This window comes from Simochromis diagramma, unplaced genomic scaffold (assembly GCF_900408965.1).
Source record: "Simochromis diagramma unplaced genomic scaffold, fSimDia1.1 OVJJ01000247.1, whole genome shotgun sequence".
In the NCBI taxonomy this organism is placed as follows: Eukaryota; Metazoa; Chordata; class Actinopteri; order Cichliformes; family Cichlidae; genus Simochromis; species Simochromis diagramma.
Genome location: NW_024386949.1, coordinates 2,257,387 through 2,276,084, shown reverse-complemented (window position 1 = coordinate 2,276,084; position 18,698 = coordinate 2,257,387). Strand labels below are relative to the sequence as shown.

Below are 18,698 nucleotides of genomic sequence, written 5' to 3'. Positions count from 1 at the left end.
CATTTGAAAACTGCAACCAAGGTCAGTCTGTTTGCACAAACCTGCTAAAACCTAACATTTGTGCAAAACAAAATCTTTCCAAGCTGAGCCCAATCTGTGTTCTCCCTCTATTCACATGTCCTCCCGACATGATTATCTCCCAATTTAGTATTCCTATAATCTGGTTTGACATAGCAGGAAAAGTGGAGGAACCATGTAATTAATGATGATAAAGTCAGTGCACACAGTTTATTGTGATTGTTTATTAAGGGTAAGGTAGTCTGTCCCCATAGATGTTAAAAAGTATTTATCTTTGGCCATGAATCTAAAATGTTTGAAAGGCACAAGTATACTGTTTTTTAATTATTACAAATCCACTTGGATAATATTAAGGCTTAAATCAGAGACATGGTCACTTTCTTTGACATACAGCAGCATACAGCGCATGCTGATATTGGTGTCTGTAGCTGATTGTTGTCTGCCGAGCTTCACCTCTGCTAATTAAATACACTGGAATGGATCTTTTTACCCTGTTCTCTTGGTGCATTTTGGAGCATGGAAGTCTAAGACAAATATTATGTCTACCATCAGTTTTGTGGAAAGATATAACATAGCATGCAATTGGTCTGTTACTTCAAAAATTAGCAGGCGTGTGTGTCCATTTATGGCACTTGTATACTTTATGCAGCTTCCATTATCTCATACCTTAGCATTTTACCATCTACTCTAAGTGTAGTGACTTCTGGCTTTACAAAAACCCAATATGACAAGTGCCATTAAATTGAGGCTTCACTCGAGAAAACTGATGTGATGGTGGCTACTTCCATCTTTTATACTGAGTCTATTATGATGTATTGTTCAGGGTTATGACAGCAAAACTGATGTAATGCAGACATTTTGATACACAACAGTAAAACATGTAAAAACTACATTTTCCTTTAGGTGCTTCTGAGTTTTTAGCTCATGGTTATACTAACATGCTTTACTGGAACACTCAGATTGACCACATCCATTGTTAATGGTGCTAGTGTGGTTTTCCCACTATGACTAGTCACACTGTCCACTGTGCAAAGGCTCATATTGCCTCCCAATTTCACTGGTAGTTGCTTAATTTCCAGTTTGAGGAGATTAAGGCACTTCAGCAGGAAACTAAAGCTATTGAGACACATTTAGTCTGTAAAATGAACAAAAGGAATGACACAAAGACTGATCACAAATTTGCAATCGCAAATTCAATCCTACAAGTAAAATGTATTACGCACCCATCTAGTAAAAATATGCAGTGCATGACAGAAAGGGGCACTTTAAAAGGGGATTTGTAGTCACGTGACATTTCCAACACTAAATACGTTCCACTAATACACAAGTCTTCATTATTGCACTAAATTTTGCTTATGTAATCTGAGGAGGTTTATTTTTACACAAGGACCCGGGGCACACCTGAACACTTTTCTACAGTCTTTACAATACAGCTTTTCATATTTTACTCAAGTGATGCTTTAAGTAGTGGTTCATCAAACAAATACAGACATAGCAGCAAATTGAGTTATTTAACAGATGAAAAAGTACGACTTTCATACTCCGCAGTCATTCTCGACCGCTATAATAGCCCTGCCTCTTTATCTGCTGCAGGGTTGTCAAGTACTGAATTGTATTTTGCATTCAGGGCAAAATCTCGACATTTACAAACATATCAGGCCAAATTAAAATAAAATAAGTTTATGGAAATGGAAATCCTTTCCTTATCTTCAGGCAACTAATTTACAAGAAACCTTCATTAAAACAAACAAACAAGCAAAGATTCTACTTTATTATAGCACATAGAAGATGTTGCTGTGAGCACTGAAGGTTAAGACTTCAGACTATCAAGTAACTGTGGTCTGTTGCAACTGCATATCAACTCTGTATTGTTCTGTTTTGATTGTTCTCGTGTTTAAATATTGTTTGTAATCGCTGTTTCCCTGTTATTCTCCTTCAGTCTAACTTGATCCACCGTTCTTCACACGCTGTCGGTACATCCAGAGGAACCTGACTAGTTGAGAAAGTCTCGGTGTTCAGCAGCACCTGGTATGTATGGACTGGAAACCTGATCGTCACCAGGTACAAGAATAGCTCGAGTGGACCTTAAAGGTCATTCCTCTGACCTGCTGCAAACTGTTTATGAACTTCTGTCTCTGCAGAGGAAAACCTTGCTCTACTTGCATTCAGCCATAATATTTCTTTTTCTTAGCTGACAGGTTTTGATTTTAATAACTAGTTGTTTTTAACTATAAGATGCTATAATTAATCAAATAAATAAATAACAGGCACATTAATTTGGGTCAGGTTTACATAGTATTTTACTCTACATGTCTTGAAAGAAGATTACTATGACACTGTGCCGGGGTGTGGTTTGTGGCTCAGCTGCAGGGGAGGGCTGGAGCAGTGGGTTCAGGGTGCGGTGTCAGAGGAGGCTGACACACACCTGAGCTCCATCAACTGATCATGGCTCTTCTATAAAAGATGTGCCGGGACCTGAGGTGGACAAGAGTGTGTGTGCTACAAACAGGGCAGCTGGAAAGTTGCGCAGTGAAAAACAGAGCAAAAAAAGCGTGTACAACTGTAAATACTGTTGGTGTCGGGTCTGTCATTTCCACAGACACACAAGACAGTGAGAGGAGAGTCTTCTTTTAGTGTAAATCCGGTCCTTCATTTGATCCATCTACTTTTCTCTGAAGCATCATGAGAAATGCTCTGCAATACCATAAAACAGCAATTTCAGCATGAAAATAATCCCAAACACACTGTCAATGCACTAAAAGTATACCTGGATAGAAAAATACACAGTGGAACACTATCCTGAATCTCAACATTACAGAAGCACAAAATGAAACAAAAGGCAGCCGACAGAGAAGAACTCTGGATGTCCTTCAAGAACCCTGAAGAACTGATTTTAAAAACCATTTTAGGAAATTACAAGAAAGCTTAGCTGAGAAAGTTCAGGCACCACTGAAGAATAAAGGTGCTCGTTAGAATTGTAAAAACTCAATTTTCATCTTATATACTGTATTTCCATGTATGTTTGCAGATATTTCAATGTTTTATTGCACTTATTTCCCATCATCCCACAGCACATTACTGTTTATATATAAATATGCACATGCAAATGACATTACTGAAAAAGTCTCAGTCTACTATATTCTAACATATAACACATGCACTTACAACATGCTTCATTTATTGATTAGACTATAGTTTGCTTTATTATCTAAATCTGCAGTGTAAGTACAGGTATCAAGCACATGCAATGAGCTAAAAAGTACAATATTTACCACTCGGCTACTTTATACATCACACTTCAACCACATCACATCTATTTAAGGACTTTAAGAACACGCTTTAAAAACACACCATGCAAGCTACACTGTTACAGTTAAAATTAAAAAGGTAAATTAGCTTCACCTCAACAACACTGTAGACTAGTTATGATGACACAACAATGTAATATACAGTAAATTATGGCTTCTGTGTGTCTCTGATAACACTGACTACTAAAGTTGAATTTGAAATACTCAGGAACTTTGAGTACTAATTTGAACTTGAGTATTTCCATTATCACCTACTCCAGTGTAACTATCAATTGTAACTAAGCAACAATAAATTTGCCACTTTGCTGATAAAGTGTGAAAACTGAAACCCAGCTGACTTCTTAATTAATCAATTAGTTCATGGCTTTGACTTGTATGTTTCCCAGTGTTCCTCCAGCACTTCTTATCAGTGACTTATTGACACCCCCCTTAGCTCTTCTGTGTCGCCACGTTTCTACTTTTCCACCTGCAGAGAAACACCTTACTGCTACACTTTTCAATCTCCCACTCAGCAGTCAGGTGGGTGGCACAGCCAGCGTGCGAGCAGGACCCACTCTGACACAGCAGCAGTGTTAGCAGCAGCAGCAGCTGAGCTCCCAGCTCGCCCATGTGCGGCCAGTAGGAGGGGCCATGTGCTGAGGTGTTTGAGAAGGTGATACCGTAAAAGCGGGCAGTCTGTCGCAAACCAGGTGTTTCTGCGAGGAAGAAGGTGATGTCGTAAAGTGGATGGGAGGGGTGAGGAAGAGAGGAGGTGGGGGGAGGCGGGAGAGACAGGAGGAGGAGGAGGGAGGGAGGTGACTTGCGAGCCGCTGCGTTTCAGACTCAGCGAGAGGATCATGGCGGATGGCCCCAGGTGTAAGCGCAGAAAACAGGCGAACCCGAGGAGGAGCAGCGGTAAGTCCAAACTCCGCCGTAACCGCTGCTGGTCGAGCCAGGCGGGCTGTCGATGAGCTGTCCACCTCTTCTGGGGACTTTTGGAAGTTAGTTGGAGCACATTTCAGGGAGTTTTGGTCCGTATTAGTGCGTTCATATCCCAGTGTGGTGGTGTACCGTTATACCTGGCTGGCTTCTCTCTCTCCGCCTAGCGGTGCATGGGGCAAACCCGACTGAGTGAACCGTTATCTGCCTGCTAGAATAACCCGAGGAGCGCTTTTAGACTTGTTTGCATTTTCCACTTTGCTCTTTGTTTTTTCCACTTTTCTTTTTTTTTTGGTCAGTTTTGTAACGACGGCAGCACTTGGCGGCAGGTTGCGGGGCTTTCGTATAACAACGTGGCCCGCTGAGCGCAGCTTGTAGTTGAGAGTGTGAGCTTTTAGGGCGAGGTTGTTGCGGTGTTAGTTAGTTTCATGCTAACTTGCTGCTTGCTCGGCCCCCCTGACGGAGCTGGTGGTCGCTCTCTGTTGAAGATAACTTTACTTTATGGGTGTTGTTTTGATGGCCGGATGGTGGATCACGCTGTTGTGGTGGACTTATTTATTTATTTATTTATTTATTTTTGTGCTGCTCCGGTGATGGCAAAGACATGGGATGTTTATTTCAAGTCCACTTTACCCCTCCCTGCTCCAACTGCAAGTACACATGCTGTCTTACTTAAGGTAAGCATGTATATTGTATTGTTTACTCTGCAGAAGTAGGTAGGTTTCGCGAGTTTATTTTCACGCGTGCATGCATTTTGTCTCCGTTTGAACCAGCGTACCTTTATTCATTTAGTATTTTCTCCTTATTCGGCGTGCTTTTTCTCGATTCCCTCGCAGATTGCTTCAATTACACGTTTTCGACTTTTGCTTCTTTTACTGGTAAATTCGGGTTTGTTTACACGCCACAATACTGGAAATATATATTGTTTTTGCTGCTTTTTATGTATTAAAAGGAAATAATACGTAATTACCGGTTAGCTGCTTAGTGGTGTTTATACAGGATCGCGGGGATTTATCTCACATATCTCATTATGAAAACGATCTCATTCTTTTTACGAAGTAAAGAAAGTGTAAATAGAGTTTGGCTCCAAAGGACTGTCTAAATTTAACGTTATTACACCCACCTACATCCGGACTCCCTCATTGGCCAGTTCCTTACCTGTACTCTCCCCCTCTTTCGTTGCATCCACCAATAAAAAAAGTAAACCCATAAATATATATATTTTTGGGTACCGTTATGAGGCATGGTGTGTCTGTGAGCCGAGGGGCTGGAAAGCACCTTTTTTCCCCCTCCTGCTGACGACACGACGGTGACTCTGCGCGTCTACACGGGAGCCATCATCATCATCACCATCATCATCATCATGTTTACCTGAACGCGGATAACGGGGCTGACCAATGGCCTATAAATAAACACAAATAACACCTGCGGCTCTCGACCGTTCACGGAACAGGATCTGCTCGCCGTTTCCTAAAAGCTCTGCGTGTCGTGAGGAGCCAGAAAAACCGCTCCAAATGTCAACTTGTGCAGGTAGACGTGATTATTTAAATATTTATTTCTGGTACTTCTCACCGTGTGCACCATGCCAGCTTCGAATGGTTGCTCGTCTCCCCTTTTTTAAACAACCCCTCTTTATTCTGGCGGTGTTTATATCATCGACACGTTTTTCTGACCCACTTGAACATGATTTATCCCCCTTTTATGTATTTTTTGTGGGACCGGTTGCCTCGTTTGTTCGAGTGCACCCCCACAGCTCTCCGTGTGTGTGTCTGCTCTGGAAAATGAGCGGGGCATAAGGTGGCTATTCTTCCCCTATTCCTCACCATGTGCGATAACAGTGTTGATTATGTGGCTCACCGTCAAACCTCCCGTGTCCATCCATTGTGCTGATAGTTCGTTATACAATTTCCCGAGCAGTGTGCGGAAGGGAATGGCGGTCAGTACCATTACTGCAGTGAAGGCGGGGTTGCTGCTTTTTTTCTGGACCGGAGACAGCCAGGTACGCAAGGTGATGCAACACCTATAAAGGTGTATTTTCACCGATTTTCTCGTGGCGATCTCGGCGTTTAAGCCACGGTTTCTTGATGGGAATGCTTCTTAGCTCCTCATTTCTGTACATCCTCTAAAATTTGAGGTGAAACGAGCCTGTAACGGGAAAGGAGCGCATCCCGGTCCGTGTAATGGGGCGCACAATCAAGATGGCAAAAGGTGTTGTGATTCAGTGCGCAGCGCTTTCATGTGCTGCAGGTGAAACTCATCCGCCTTCTGCCTTTCGGTTCGTTTCCACCCTTCCTCTTTACACGTGTGTGTTTTCTTTTTCGTTTCCTGTTACCTTTTGATCCAGGTGACACACACGATGTTTATCCTCAGCTACCTCTTCGATTTTTAAAAGAGCTGATGTACCAAAGATTAGCCTGTGCTAATGTACCATGACCTCCAACCAGTCGTCGTCACCGTGATGTGGCAACCAGCTGCTGATTTAATCAACTAAAGTCCCTGAAAAGCTTCTTTCTTTGTCACGTTAAAATGCTCACCTTACCTGATACTCATATAAATGGATCCTTTATAATTAAATAAAGCTGGATTACTTCCTCATCCTTGGTCTTGCAGGTGATAACTCAGGTTGCTTAGGTAATTTTAGCTAGATTTCACCTTTTAGATTTTACTCATTAAGGAGGATGACATCTTAATTAGGTATATGCTGATTCATTTTGTGATTAAATGCTTGTATATTTTCCCTATAAACTATCACATATTTACCAAAGATGCTTATTATAATTTCACTAATCCCCAGATAACATTTTCAAGTTGCTGACTTTGTAGAATTGCAGTGGTTTATGTTTTTTTTTAATGTTGTGTACATATCAGAAATATATGTGGCCTTCTACAGTTATTGCATCAGGTAAGAATGAAAACAGAAGCACGTTTTTGATCGGTCAAATATGTATGTACAGGTTTTTGAGGAAGCAAGGAGATGATACACCTGTCAGATTCTGTCTGGTATGAATGTCCATTAGATGTCACTTACATCATCAGCTGTATTTATTTGATCGATTGGGTTCTGATTGCTTTATTAAGTCCCGGTCTACTTTATGTTTGGGAAGACAAGTAGATTTTTAGCATCCGTGCAACTGCTTTGTTATCACTTAGTCTGATTCTAGTGCAGAATCAGAGTAGGACAGAGCATTGTGTGTGACTCAGGTGTACCAAAGCTCCACTGCCACAAGTTTGATGTCTCTGTTTTGCAATAAACAACTGCCAGAAAAGCAGTAAGCTGTAAGTTTGTGTGTGTTTCTGACACATTAAAAAATTTGCTACAGCTTTCCAATCCCATCACTAGCTTGTTAATTTTTTTTTAAACGCTGTAGATCAGCAAATGCTTAAAAATAATAACAATCTGTCAATTTTTGGTAAAGCACACAGTCTCTATACTACTGCAGCCCTATTGCTGTGCTCCACAAACAGTAGAGAGAGAACCTAGATTAAGCTTAAAAAGCAAAAGCCGTCATTTCAGATGCTGGAAATAGAGGCTGTTTACTTTTTTATTAATAATATTACCTAATCAACTAAAAGAATATGAGAATGGTTCTTCAATTAATCTTCTGTCAGTAGAACAATCAGCTAATTGTTTATAGCTCTGCTCCTAACAACTCACATTTGCCTGGGTCTTGTCTGCCTTGTTCCCTTTAATTAAGTTTTTATAATGAATCATAACACATTTTACAGTCACACGTTAGAAGAATGACTGAAATCACTGATAGCTGTATTGTACATTATTAGCCTAATATCTGCTTTGTTTATGTTCTAAGGGCCCATTTATGACTTCATTTGTCTTCCTCTTGCTCAAAATCTCCAGTTTGATTTTTTGCATTTCTTTACTTTGGACAATTAGGTTTTACTGAACCAGAGCGCTTAACAAAAACATTAGCAGATCGTTATCAGATGGAGCAGGTAATCTGTCACTGATAGAAGTCAAGTTGGCGATGATAGCGATCTGCTTCCAGACCTTGTAATTTAAGCTAATCATTGACTGTGGTCTTTGCTGCAGTGCCTCCTCTGGAGCTAGTTAGGAACCAAAAGATAAAAAAAACTACATAATTTGATTTGTCTTTGGCTCATATTATTTATGTATGAGCAGCACAGAATGTCAGGTTTAACATCTTCACGTCTGGTTTTTGTCATTTTCTGGAGTTGTGCCTTCATCCATTAATAACAAGCCACATGGCAGTTTTCTTGAAAGAGCACTGGGTCTCATTTCCACTTGTCTCTGTGCTGTGATATTGTGCCACCCAACTTCAAATAGCATTGTTCTCGCCTATCTAAACAAACTAAACCCAACCTGTCTGGTTTTAATGATAGCTGGCAGAGAGCTTGCCTTCCTCTGGCTCTCAACATAAATGATTTTCCTGTGAACATGTCGATGCAAAAGCCAAGCAAAGACCTCCAGTAACCCTCATTTTTTTCCAAGATGAAGTTAATCTGTACATTTAGTGCACATAAAACAAATATACTATTTTTTAAGTATATAATACAGATGTCTGGCAGGAAAAAGAGCTCAAGCTAAAGTGTGAAGTTGTTTTTGCCATGCTAACTGTCTGCAGTACAACTGTAAATGGCAGGTGTGTGCCCTCCATGTGCCCTGCCTGTTGCTGCCGCTGCTTTGGTCACGGCTTCATCATCCAGCGCCTTTAAAGTGCTGCACTCTCAGCTGGGCTGTAATCTAACACTGCAATTTAGGGACTACAGGAATGCAGCCTGGTGTTAACATACCTTGACAGGATAAACACAGCGGCCTACTCCCAGGCTTGGATACTCATACTGTACGTAAAAGCGAGCCAGGACTCTGCCGTCACCACCGTCTGTACTCTGGAAGTGAGAGTTGTTCTCGGAGTGATTGCTGATGGGGTTGTTTTTGTTTAGGTTGCCATTTGGATTTCAGCTGTACCTCTAGAATTGATGTTGTGCTAATGCAAATATTCTTAGTCATAATCAATATTTAACTGGCAGATGTGCATTTGGAGAAATGACATGCAGCATTGCCAGTAGAATCAATGCTGCTGCAGTGACAGACAGCTTTCAGTGACTCTTCTCAGTGACTGCTCTTTAATATCAGGTCAACAAAACAGACATTTCTTGGTGTGAATCAGTGAATGCTGGGCCTCTTTGATCAGGCTGCTGTTGTTTGATGTGTGGATGAATGGCATTTTCCTTCTCCCTCGTATTTATGAGCACTCCTCTCTAGTTGCCGTATTGCACTGTTAATGTCTTGCATGTTGTACCACCAAGCTTCGCCTGATTGTGAAAGGACCATAGCTGCTATTTAATTGAGCTTATTATCTGAAATCACTGCTTGATATTTCACTGTGCAGGACTGTATTTTTGGTGCAAAGCAACACAGAAAAGCTGCACACATACTTTCGTTACGGGAAGATGGGTTGCATATAAAAGTGGCAGCCTGTTTAATAGGCCTCTTTTATCTTTATGTCTGAACTATATTCTTGAGGTCACCCTCAGGTGCTCCAGTTGCAGCTGTCTTTCACACAGTCCCACAGAGTCATGTGAGGCCTCAGAGGTAATGCTGAACATTTATTTGCAAGCTAACACTGGCTGTTCCACTCATTAGATTAGCTGGGTATCAAATGATTGACGTTATAATGGCTTATAATTGCATTTAGCAAATGGAATTACACAAAATCCAAGTTGTTTCTGTAATGCAACCCTGTATTTTTATCTGGACATGCTCTAGCCAATGCAGTTGTTGCATGTAAGGCTATTATTTTTAATATTACTTGAGTGTTATGTGAACACTTACTCGCACAGCCGCCTCTGCTGTTTGTGAGGGAGATGAGCGCTTCAGAGGGAAGTGGTCTGACTGGTATTAGAAGTGGTTGTGGTCAACATTAGCTGTTAATTGATCTATGGCCAGTGATCATTGAAGTTACTTTCTCCTTGTGCTAAAAAGCCTGAAGCTGTGTGTGTGTGTGTGTGTGTGTTTCCTTTGCACAAATGGGGCTATGGAATGACAAAGCACTACAGGATGTCTTTAGCTGCTCAGCTTTAGCCCCTCCCTATCGCTTTTTATGGTCCAGAGGGGGAGGTGCATCAGGGCTAACTGATGCTGCTGCTGTGACTAATTGAGCTCTGTGTGTGTGTGCATTGTGTATTGTGGGGATGTTAGCATCAAGGTGGGAAGCTGCTACTTTCCTCCAGGCTTTGCATGACAACACAGACTTGCTTGTTTGGATTTACATGCATTAACAAAGTGCCTGTGAGGGAACATCAGCGGTTCCCGCTGAATGCTGTTGCTTCAATTAGATGACGTGTGCTGATAAAGGCACCTTGACAGATCAGGCACGGAAAGTGAAGGCAGCCGACTCAGTGTGGCCTAATCGAGGCGTGTGCATTAGATTTGAATGGCTGTTTAAGCTTTTAAGCTTTCTGAATTGTACAGTGTTTCTGTAGTGCTAGCTTTAAATCAGATAAAAGAGTCAGACAGTTCATTAGGTTGAAGTTTGTATGGTGTATCTGTTGGTAACAAATGTAAACATCAAAGTTAAATGTGAATACCTCGATGAGTTTATCACAGTCAGCAGGAGGAAACACAAATCACATCATGAAGAACGTCGGGACTAAAAGCTGCCAAATCATGTGGGGTTACCATCTTTGGTGAACCTTTCTGAACAAGAGAGCTGCTGAACGTAGCTCTTTCTATGAATTGGTAAATATAAAACAATCAAACAACAACAAAAAAGGTAACACAGTCAGGGATTTGATAGCTATACTGTCAGTTTGCTTCATTTCAAGTCACTGTTACAATTATTGCTTTGGTTGTATTCATGTTTTATGCACATTAAAAAGCTGATCAGATACTATATTTGAACGAATGGCCCAAACAGGGAGTATTGGAAAGCTGATAGTTTTTAATGCTGTCTATCCGTGATCAGGTTAATAAAACACGAGTCCTTTTTGATAGATATCCAGCAGTGACTCATGTGCTCCACTTAGATTTGTAAAGTCAACACAGAAATCTGTTGAAGTAGTGCACCACGACCTTATCGGAAAGCAGAGCAGCTTCTCCACCTTTCAGCGGACGTTATTACCTCATCCTCTACATTTGTGTGTGATCAACATAAGAAACATTTTCTTTTGTAGCAGCTTCTTTTGATGCGTCGCATTCATGTTGCCTTACTGTACATGTGTGAAGGCTCTGAGGTAAACCCAATATAGCAGCAACAATCACAATCAACTTATTAGCTGTGCTGGCTTGACAGATGACTAAAAACATGACCCAGCCCAGCCGTGCCTGTTGTCATGCAGGTGTGAGCGCTTTGCCCCTGCAGCTCGTGAACACTCAACGTGAGACTTATTTTTAGTCAAGGTGAAAAGGAAATGGTGCGGCGCCCTCTGATTTAACATGAAACTGAGAGCAACTAATTGTGTCATTCAGGCTGCAAAGAGCAGAGTTGTCTAAATAAAGATTAAAAAAAAAAAAAAAGATGCAGGCAAATTCTGTGTCCTTCACGGCGAGGTCAGAGGTCAGTGGAGCAGCCCTCAAGCTGTGTTATAGCAGAAGGTACAGTACAAGATGCCGTATGCTGAGAGAAACTGCGCAGCGGTGACCAGAATGAGGATGCTCAGAGTTTCGGTGTTAATTTCTTTCTGTTCTGCATGAAGATTACAAGGAAGTAGTCAAAGAAAAGGCTGTGAAAACTAAACCGTGCCTGTTTACTAATGTCATTTTAAAAGAGCTCGCTTTAAAATGTGATGACGTCTTTGTCCATTAAAACACGTTGTTTTGTAGGTGTCCATCATCGTCACCACGGCGTTTCTGCATTAGCACTAAATAATACCTTTGTTCTGTTAGTTGCTACTGTAAAAGCTGCATTTACTTTAGCAGATTCTATATTCCTTTCAGTCATCCTGTGCTTCATGCTGCTGAAAAAAAGCAAGACTGTAGTCATTATTCTTCCCAGAAAACAAAATGTTTTGAGAGGCACCAGAAAGCTCATTTTCTGCCGTGTCATATTAAAATAAGATTATCGTTAGGCCAAATCCTTCTGACTTTACAGCGCCGTTAAAAATCGATGTTTTGAATACAAAGTTTGCTCTCTGCCACCTACGCTCTAAACAAAGCCAAATGTGGAACCAGAACTGAAAATTACCTCCAGCGCCACCAGTGCATAAAATCTCGGAGGAACTGCCAAACGTCTTACAGGTGGTCTAACCCGTTTTCACAATTAACACGCTTTGCTGTTGCCTTTTTTTGTTCCCTTTCTGCCACCTGAATATTCATGCATTCGAGAGGTTCCCCTAGCAGCTAAGACTTTAATCTGTACGGTGGGAGGGAGGCCGATCTTCTGCTGCTGCTGACCACCGCCTTAAAATAATGCATACGTGTTCATTTATAAGAGCGCTTTAATGCACTCGGATATTTAATGCATTAACTCTTTTGTGAGATTTTGTGGGTTATGTTTGTGTGTGTGTGTGTGTGTGTGCGTGTGCAGGCAAGTGTGTTCAAAAGAAAGAGTCCCATTCAAAGTCCTGGGAGAGGGGGAGCACTCGTTTCGCACTCAGCCGGTGGGAAACTCCTCTCCTTCTTCTTTGGCGGTGGTACAATTTGCATACCCTGCCATCCTCCATTCTCTTTTCTTCTTCTGCCGGCGGAAAAGGAGAACAGAGGAAATCAGTGAACGCCGCCTCCAGGCAAAGTGCCGATCCGAGGGCGAGGGCGCCGTACAGTAGAGATTAAGCTGATTTGTAATTTTTGCGTGTGCTGGTCACTGAAGTGGAGTGCCACCTGCCTGTGATAGGCTATACTCGCTTTGATTTACTGTTTAAAATTGGGACACTTCTCAAAGGTAAACCAAAGAGCGACAGGTGTTGGGAGGCTGGTGCAAAAAATGCACGCAGAGCTGAGAGCAGAGCAAAAGTGGAAATGAATAAACTAAAGTGCAGTAAAGTGCACAGCAGTGGAATCATTAAAAGAATAAAACCTAAGTTCACTTCTGACCTCCACATTTGACACAATACAGAACTAAAGAGTTTTTCTTCTCTTACTACCACTGAGTCATAGCAGCAAGCTGAGCTGTAGTGACTGTTTGAGTAATGAGCTGGTCAGCTGACTAAACATTAGACATACACCAATGAATCAGGTTTTGTAATGCCAGATTTGCATTATGTATCTCCGCTCCAGAAGTGGAAAAAATATATATTCTGCAAAATAAACGACTTTAAAGTTTTTAGTGCTGTCTGACAGTAACCTTTCAGACACCATTTTCTTTACTTCTTGCATCTGAAATGTGCTTCCCTTTGTGTTTCTTTGCTTATTTGAGAGCAAATGTGAGTATTTTTTTACTTTCTGTTTGACGTCACTGTGATTAATTCCATTTCTGTTTTCATTCTTCATAGTAAGCCACTTCCATCCAAACCAAAAAAAGAAAACAATATAAAAAAAACAAAAAACTGTAGGAGTAGGAGGGCGACGTCCTGGCAGCGCTTCTGGTCTCAGGAGACATAAATCAAGAGCAGTGGACAGGTGGGTTAGGAATGGCCCGACTCATTAAAGACACTCCTGAGACTCAGAGGAGTGTCCCAGCAGTCCTGCTGTGCTGCTGCTGGGACTGGAAGAAAGATTGGAGAAGAGATTGGAGGCAAAGCTGAGCGATTTATTCTCACCTTTCACACTGCTGCTTGATTTTAGATCTTAGATCTTAGAAATATAGGCCTAAGTCTCCTGTGTTGACTCATAATTTTGAGTCTTCTTGTAGAAATGGGAGTTTTTAGGTTTATTGATATAACACATGTCTGCTCGATCAACAGAAAGTTAATTGGAAACTAAAAGACTCATATTTGTTTTCTTTTTGTAACAAAAATGCGTTTGACAGTTTAGACTTCTCAAATCCAGAATGAAAATGTCTCTTTTTGTGTCATTTAATCTGAAAAGGCTTTGGTTTTGATCTGTTGTTGGGACAAAAGTTGCTTGCAGGACTCATCTTTCATTGGTTCTGTTGCCCGTAGTTTTTGTAGTTAAGCTACTCTTTATTGTGGGGTTCACTCCCTTCCTTCACTTGCCACATAGGAGGCATAGAAGCTGAATAAGTTAGGAGAGAACAGAGGATTTGATTAGAGACGTGGATTGTGAACTCTGTCTCTCATCTGTTCTGTATCCCGTGGGCTTGATTTGCTGTCCGTGGAGCCAGCAGGAAGATGTATGAAGCTTGTGAAAGCGAACACCAGAAGGTGGAACGCACCTCGCTTGCACACACGATCTGAAAGTCTATTCAAATCTATTAGACTGTCATTGTAGATTTAGATTAGTTTGTTGATGCAGGAGAACATTAAGCGCCGTTCTCTTTAAATTATGCAAGCAAATTCACAGTCGAGAGAAAGAGAGAGCTGGAGTGGCTGAAAGAAAGGGAGTGTTGTTATTGAATTACAGGTGATGGCTGCTAATTGGGCCCTCCAGAGATTGTGTGTGTGTGTGTATGTGTGAGGCTCTAGGGATGGAGGGTTGATGAAGCTGTTAGGGTAAAGTGCGGGGCCCCTGTGTGCTCCCTGAATGCTGTGCTTTAGAGTCTGTCCCGTCCCTGCGGAGGAGTGCTAATGGAGGCCACACAGCCCTCATGAATTACTCCCAGACTGGAAGGATGAAGGGCCGATGGAGCCGGAGGTGACGCTGCCGTAATTGAGGTGGCTTGCTGCGTGAGAAGATCGCACGGGTTTTGATGGGCTGTAGGCAAGAAGCAACACGTTTGTACCGAAGCTGTGACAATAACCACGTTAGCACTCCACAGTGGTTCTTGGCAGGGTGTCAGCGCTATCTGAAAGTCATACTCTGCAAGCATTTTATTTGAATATGTGTTTTTGCTGCTGTTATTGAATCACGCCGTGATAGCGACTCAGCCTATAGCGACTCTGTGACAGTTTTGCACAGATTTGGATTCTATTCCTGGCAGTAGCAGTGTTTGTGTCTTAATCTCCAAGTGCTTTGTGACAAATATAATTGAGGAATTTAATGAACTTCCTCTCGTCACACAGGCACACTGTAATTCCACACTCTTGGACCGCAGCTGCTACTTTTTTGTGCTACTTTGAAACCTTGGGGAGCTTGGTGTGGTATCACGTGAAGCAGCTAGCCACCTCCAGACGTTTCTGGTAAGAGCGACCCTTCCCTGGCTCGTCAGAGCAAAAGAAGAACTGTCATCACCAGGTGTAGTCCAAAACTGGAATTCATCTGGAGGAGGAGACTAAGTCATATCGAAGATCAAAATAAAAGCAAGGGGATTTTCCACTAGCATACCAATTGTGGTAGTCATCGTTTTAACGGACTGATGAAAAAACAAAAAATTAAAAAAAAAAAATGCAAAAATGACTCATCGAATGGTTGATAAATGTGCAAAATATTTCCTGGTTCGACCTTGTGGAATAGAAGTGAGTAAAAATACTTTCAAATATATATATTTAGGGTTTAGGATTGAAGGTTGTCACCAAAGACACTTTTTAACATTAAGGGGCTTTTTTGATCAGCTTAAGCAGTAGTAACTCTCTCCAGGTGCAATCAGTTAAATTCAATTTATTTATATAGCGCTAAATCACAACAACATTTGTGTCAAGGCGCATTATATTGTAAGGTAAGGATCCTAATTTTGCAGTGATTGGACCCTTCAGGAGCAGAAATGAGCGCTACAGGAATGAACAGAGAATAAACATGGACAAGAAAAAAAAGCCATGAATATCTTCGTGCAGCATCCATACTTGATGAGGACATTTGGCGATAGTAGTTTTTAATCAAACGGTGCTTAAAGTGTGATTTTGTGTCCCTCATTTGTGTCCCAGGCAGTAGCAGCTGAAATGTTTTGTATTTCATATCCTAGTAGATGTAGAGCTGAAACAATTTGTTCATCAGTTGGTTAACATGGAGCATATTCAGCTGCTCAGCTGTAAGGCTTTTCTTTGTTTCACAGGATATTCATTTTTGACATTTTATTGATCAAATTGATTCAGAAATTCAGCAGCAGCTGTTGTCTAGTTTCATGGTTGAATATTAATTCATAAAAAACTACAGGTCATTGGAGTAAAAATCGTCTCCTTCCTGTTTTTACTGCTTTTATTCTTTGCTGGATTTATGGTTATTTCCCGTTCGCTTTGTTTTTTTGGTGAGCATTCAGGATATATAGGACACACAGTCTCCTCCGTTGCCGCTGAGAACGCCGCTGTGCTTACGCACTTATATTTCTGTTGATCAAAGCAGTTTTGGTGTCAGTGTTGCTGTTGCAGCGTGATTGCTGAGGTGTCAGCTGTTGAGTTGACAAGAGGTGGAGAGTGGAGCAGCGACAGCGCAGGCTTTCTCATCTTTTTGTTTGCGTGTTTGTGTTGCTGTCTCTCCGTGGGATTTTGGCTTGCTTTGCGTTCACATAAGAAGACACGTTTGAGAAGGCCACCTTCATTGGCTTTAGAGTCTATATGTACACTGCACTCTGTGTGCAAACATTAGAAAATGGCTTTGAAGATGGAAGCTGTTAGCCATAAACATACACGTAGGTGTGATTTTGTGGGGTGTTTGCTTATAAAAATGTGTCACTGTAGCAGGACCTCTGTGTCCTCCCAGTGTTTCCTCTCTAATTTTGCTGCAGTATATATTGGGCTCATTGCATAAAACTGTAGTGAGCCTAGGATTATTTTTGCAGAGGTGTCTCTTCTTAATGCTGAGGTAAGGTGCTGGGAAGATGTAACCTTTACACCTGTTGATCATGTGCTGTGAAGTATAAATATCAGATGTCAAACCACAAAAGCATTCAGAATAGGTTGCAGTCAAAAGTAACAGTTTTAGGTGGAAAATGAGGCGATATTTAGTTTTTGGATCAAGTTTGTAGATATGTAAAATTTCTTTTTTTTTTTGCATTAAAATTATACGATTTTAAAATTAATCTTAAAAATAGGCCATATTGCTTCAGATTAGCTGGTTTGGGTCCATATATATGTACACCGTGTTTACTAATTCAAGCATTGTGACATTAGTCCAGTGAATGAGGTGGGAGGACTTATATTGTCAAGCAGTTGTGTGGGAAAGCAGTGCACCATTACAGGAATACTTGCCCCTGTAAAGCCTGAACTATGAATTAATTACCAGAAAATTCACATTTTTTTGAAACTACAGTGTTTATTGAACCTTCTGAATAAAAAAAAAGAAAGAAATATAATATCAATTTACATATGTGAGTTTTAACTTGTATCAACTTTTGCTACATCTGGCATCTGGCGATTTTAAAAGTAAGCAGTTTTACATTGCATTAATCCATTAAATATTCCTATTGAAGTATCAGTAACAATCTTTCTTACTCTGGCAAAGATTCTTGAAAAGTCACTTGTGGGTCACTGACTGACAGCAGCCATTTTGGATGACTCAATAGACCCTCTGCATGAATTACTGATCCCTGGTGGATTATCTGTGCACTGCATGTGTGTGATTGTAGGAATCAGGTTTTTCAGGGAAAAAGAAAATCATGCAGATAAAAAATGTAGAGGTCTCAATAACTGACATATCAAGGTTGATGCACTTGTTACAGGATTCAAATGTATGTTCCCGTCTTGCTCTAGTAAAACCAGTATGTTGGGATGGCTCCACATCAGTGTAGACTTTAGGGAGACTCTCCCGCTGTTAAGAGAAGAGAGGTTATTTCCCATTTCCAGCATGAAGAGCAAGTAACACAGCCTCTACCAGCCAGAGGACATCTGATGGTGGTTAACCTCTTTCATTCCAACCATAACAAAAGTGACAATAGGTAAATAATATACTTTTGCTAACTTGAGAGTTGTTTTGTTTAAGAAAATCATTTTAAAAATTCTCCCAAAGCCTGGCGAGCTGCTGGGCTTGAACAGAAACTGTGCTTTAAATGATGGGTTTCCTCATACAGACTGTTACGGGAATATCAAACTGACAGCAAAATAAGTCGACACTTCTGATACCAGATTAGCTGCTGGCTTTTGGAAACTCAGCCCCTCTAGTCAATGGGTAAAAAGTTTAATTTCCTGCTTTCATCATGTACGAAACTTAAGCACAAGTCTGTCTGAGCTGCAGTTTTCCTTTTTGGGTTAGAGGTACGAGAGATTTGGCACAGGTGCAGCTCAGAGGCTGCAGCTTTCACGTCTTGACTTGATTTCATCAACACGGTTTGTTTTTCCTCTCTAGTCTCATGCAGCAGCCATCTTAATGTGAGCTCAGAGGTGCTTTGAGTTAATCTCACCAACCTTTAGTTAGTCTGCCTTCTCTAATTTGAAGAGGCAGAAAAGCCTTAGGAGAAACCCAAATACCACTTTTATAGGAAGCCATTATTAGTTTATTCTATTGAGCTCCATTATCTTTACTATGCTTAAATATATTTATATATGTATTTTACTTTTACTCTGACAAAACAACAGTTCAGATGTGTCACCGTGTTCACTGATCAATGTTAA

General features: G+C 41.0%; 1 protein-coding gene across 2 annotated transcripts in view; it reads left to right on the top strand.

Moving 5' to 3' along the window:
• Positions 1–3,914: 3,914 nt before the first annotated feature.
• The window catches only part of LOC120737652 (zinc finger E-box-binding homeobox 1-like), a 72,780-nt gene continuing 57,996 nt past the window's right edge, over positions 3,915–18,698 (top strand). Inside the window, exon 1 of one of the 2 annotated variants that reach the window (XM_040038473.1) lies at positions 3,915–4,220. In XM_040038473.1, the coding sequence (XP_039894407.1) occupies positions 4,163–4,220 (58 nt within the window). In that variant the 5' untranslated portion in view covers positions 3,915–4,162. Of the gene's footprint in view, positions 4,221–4,927; positions 5,775–18,698 lie in introns of those variants that run through there. The other variant, XM_040038474.1, reaches the window with a different exon arrangement.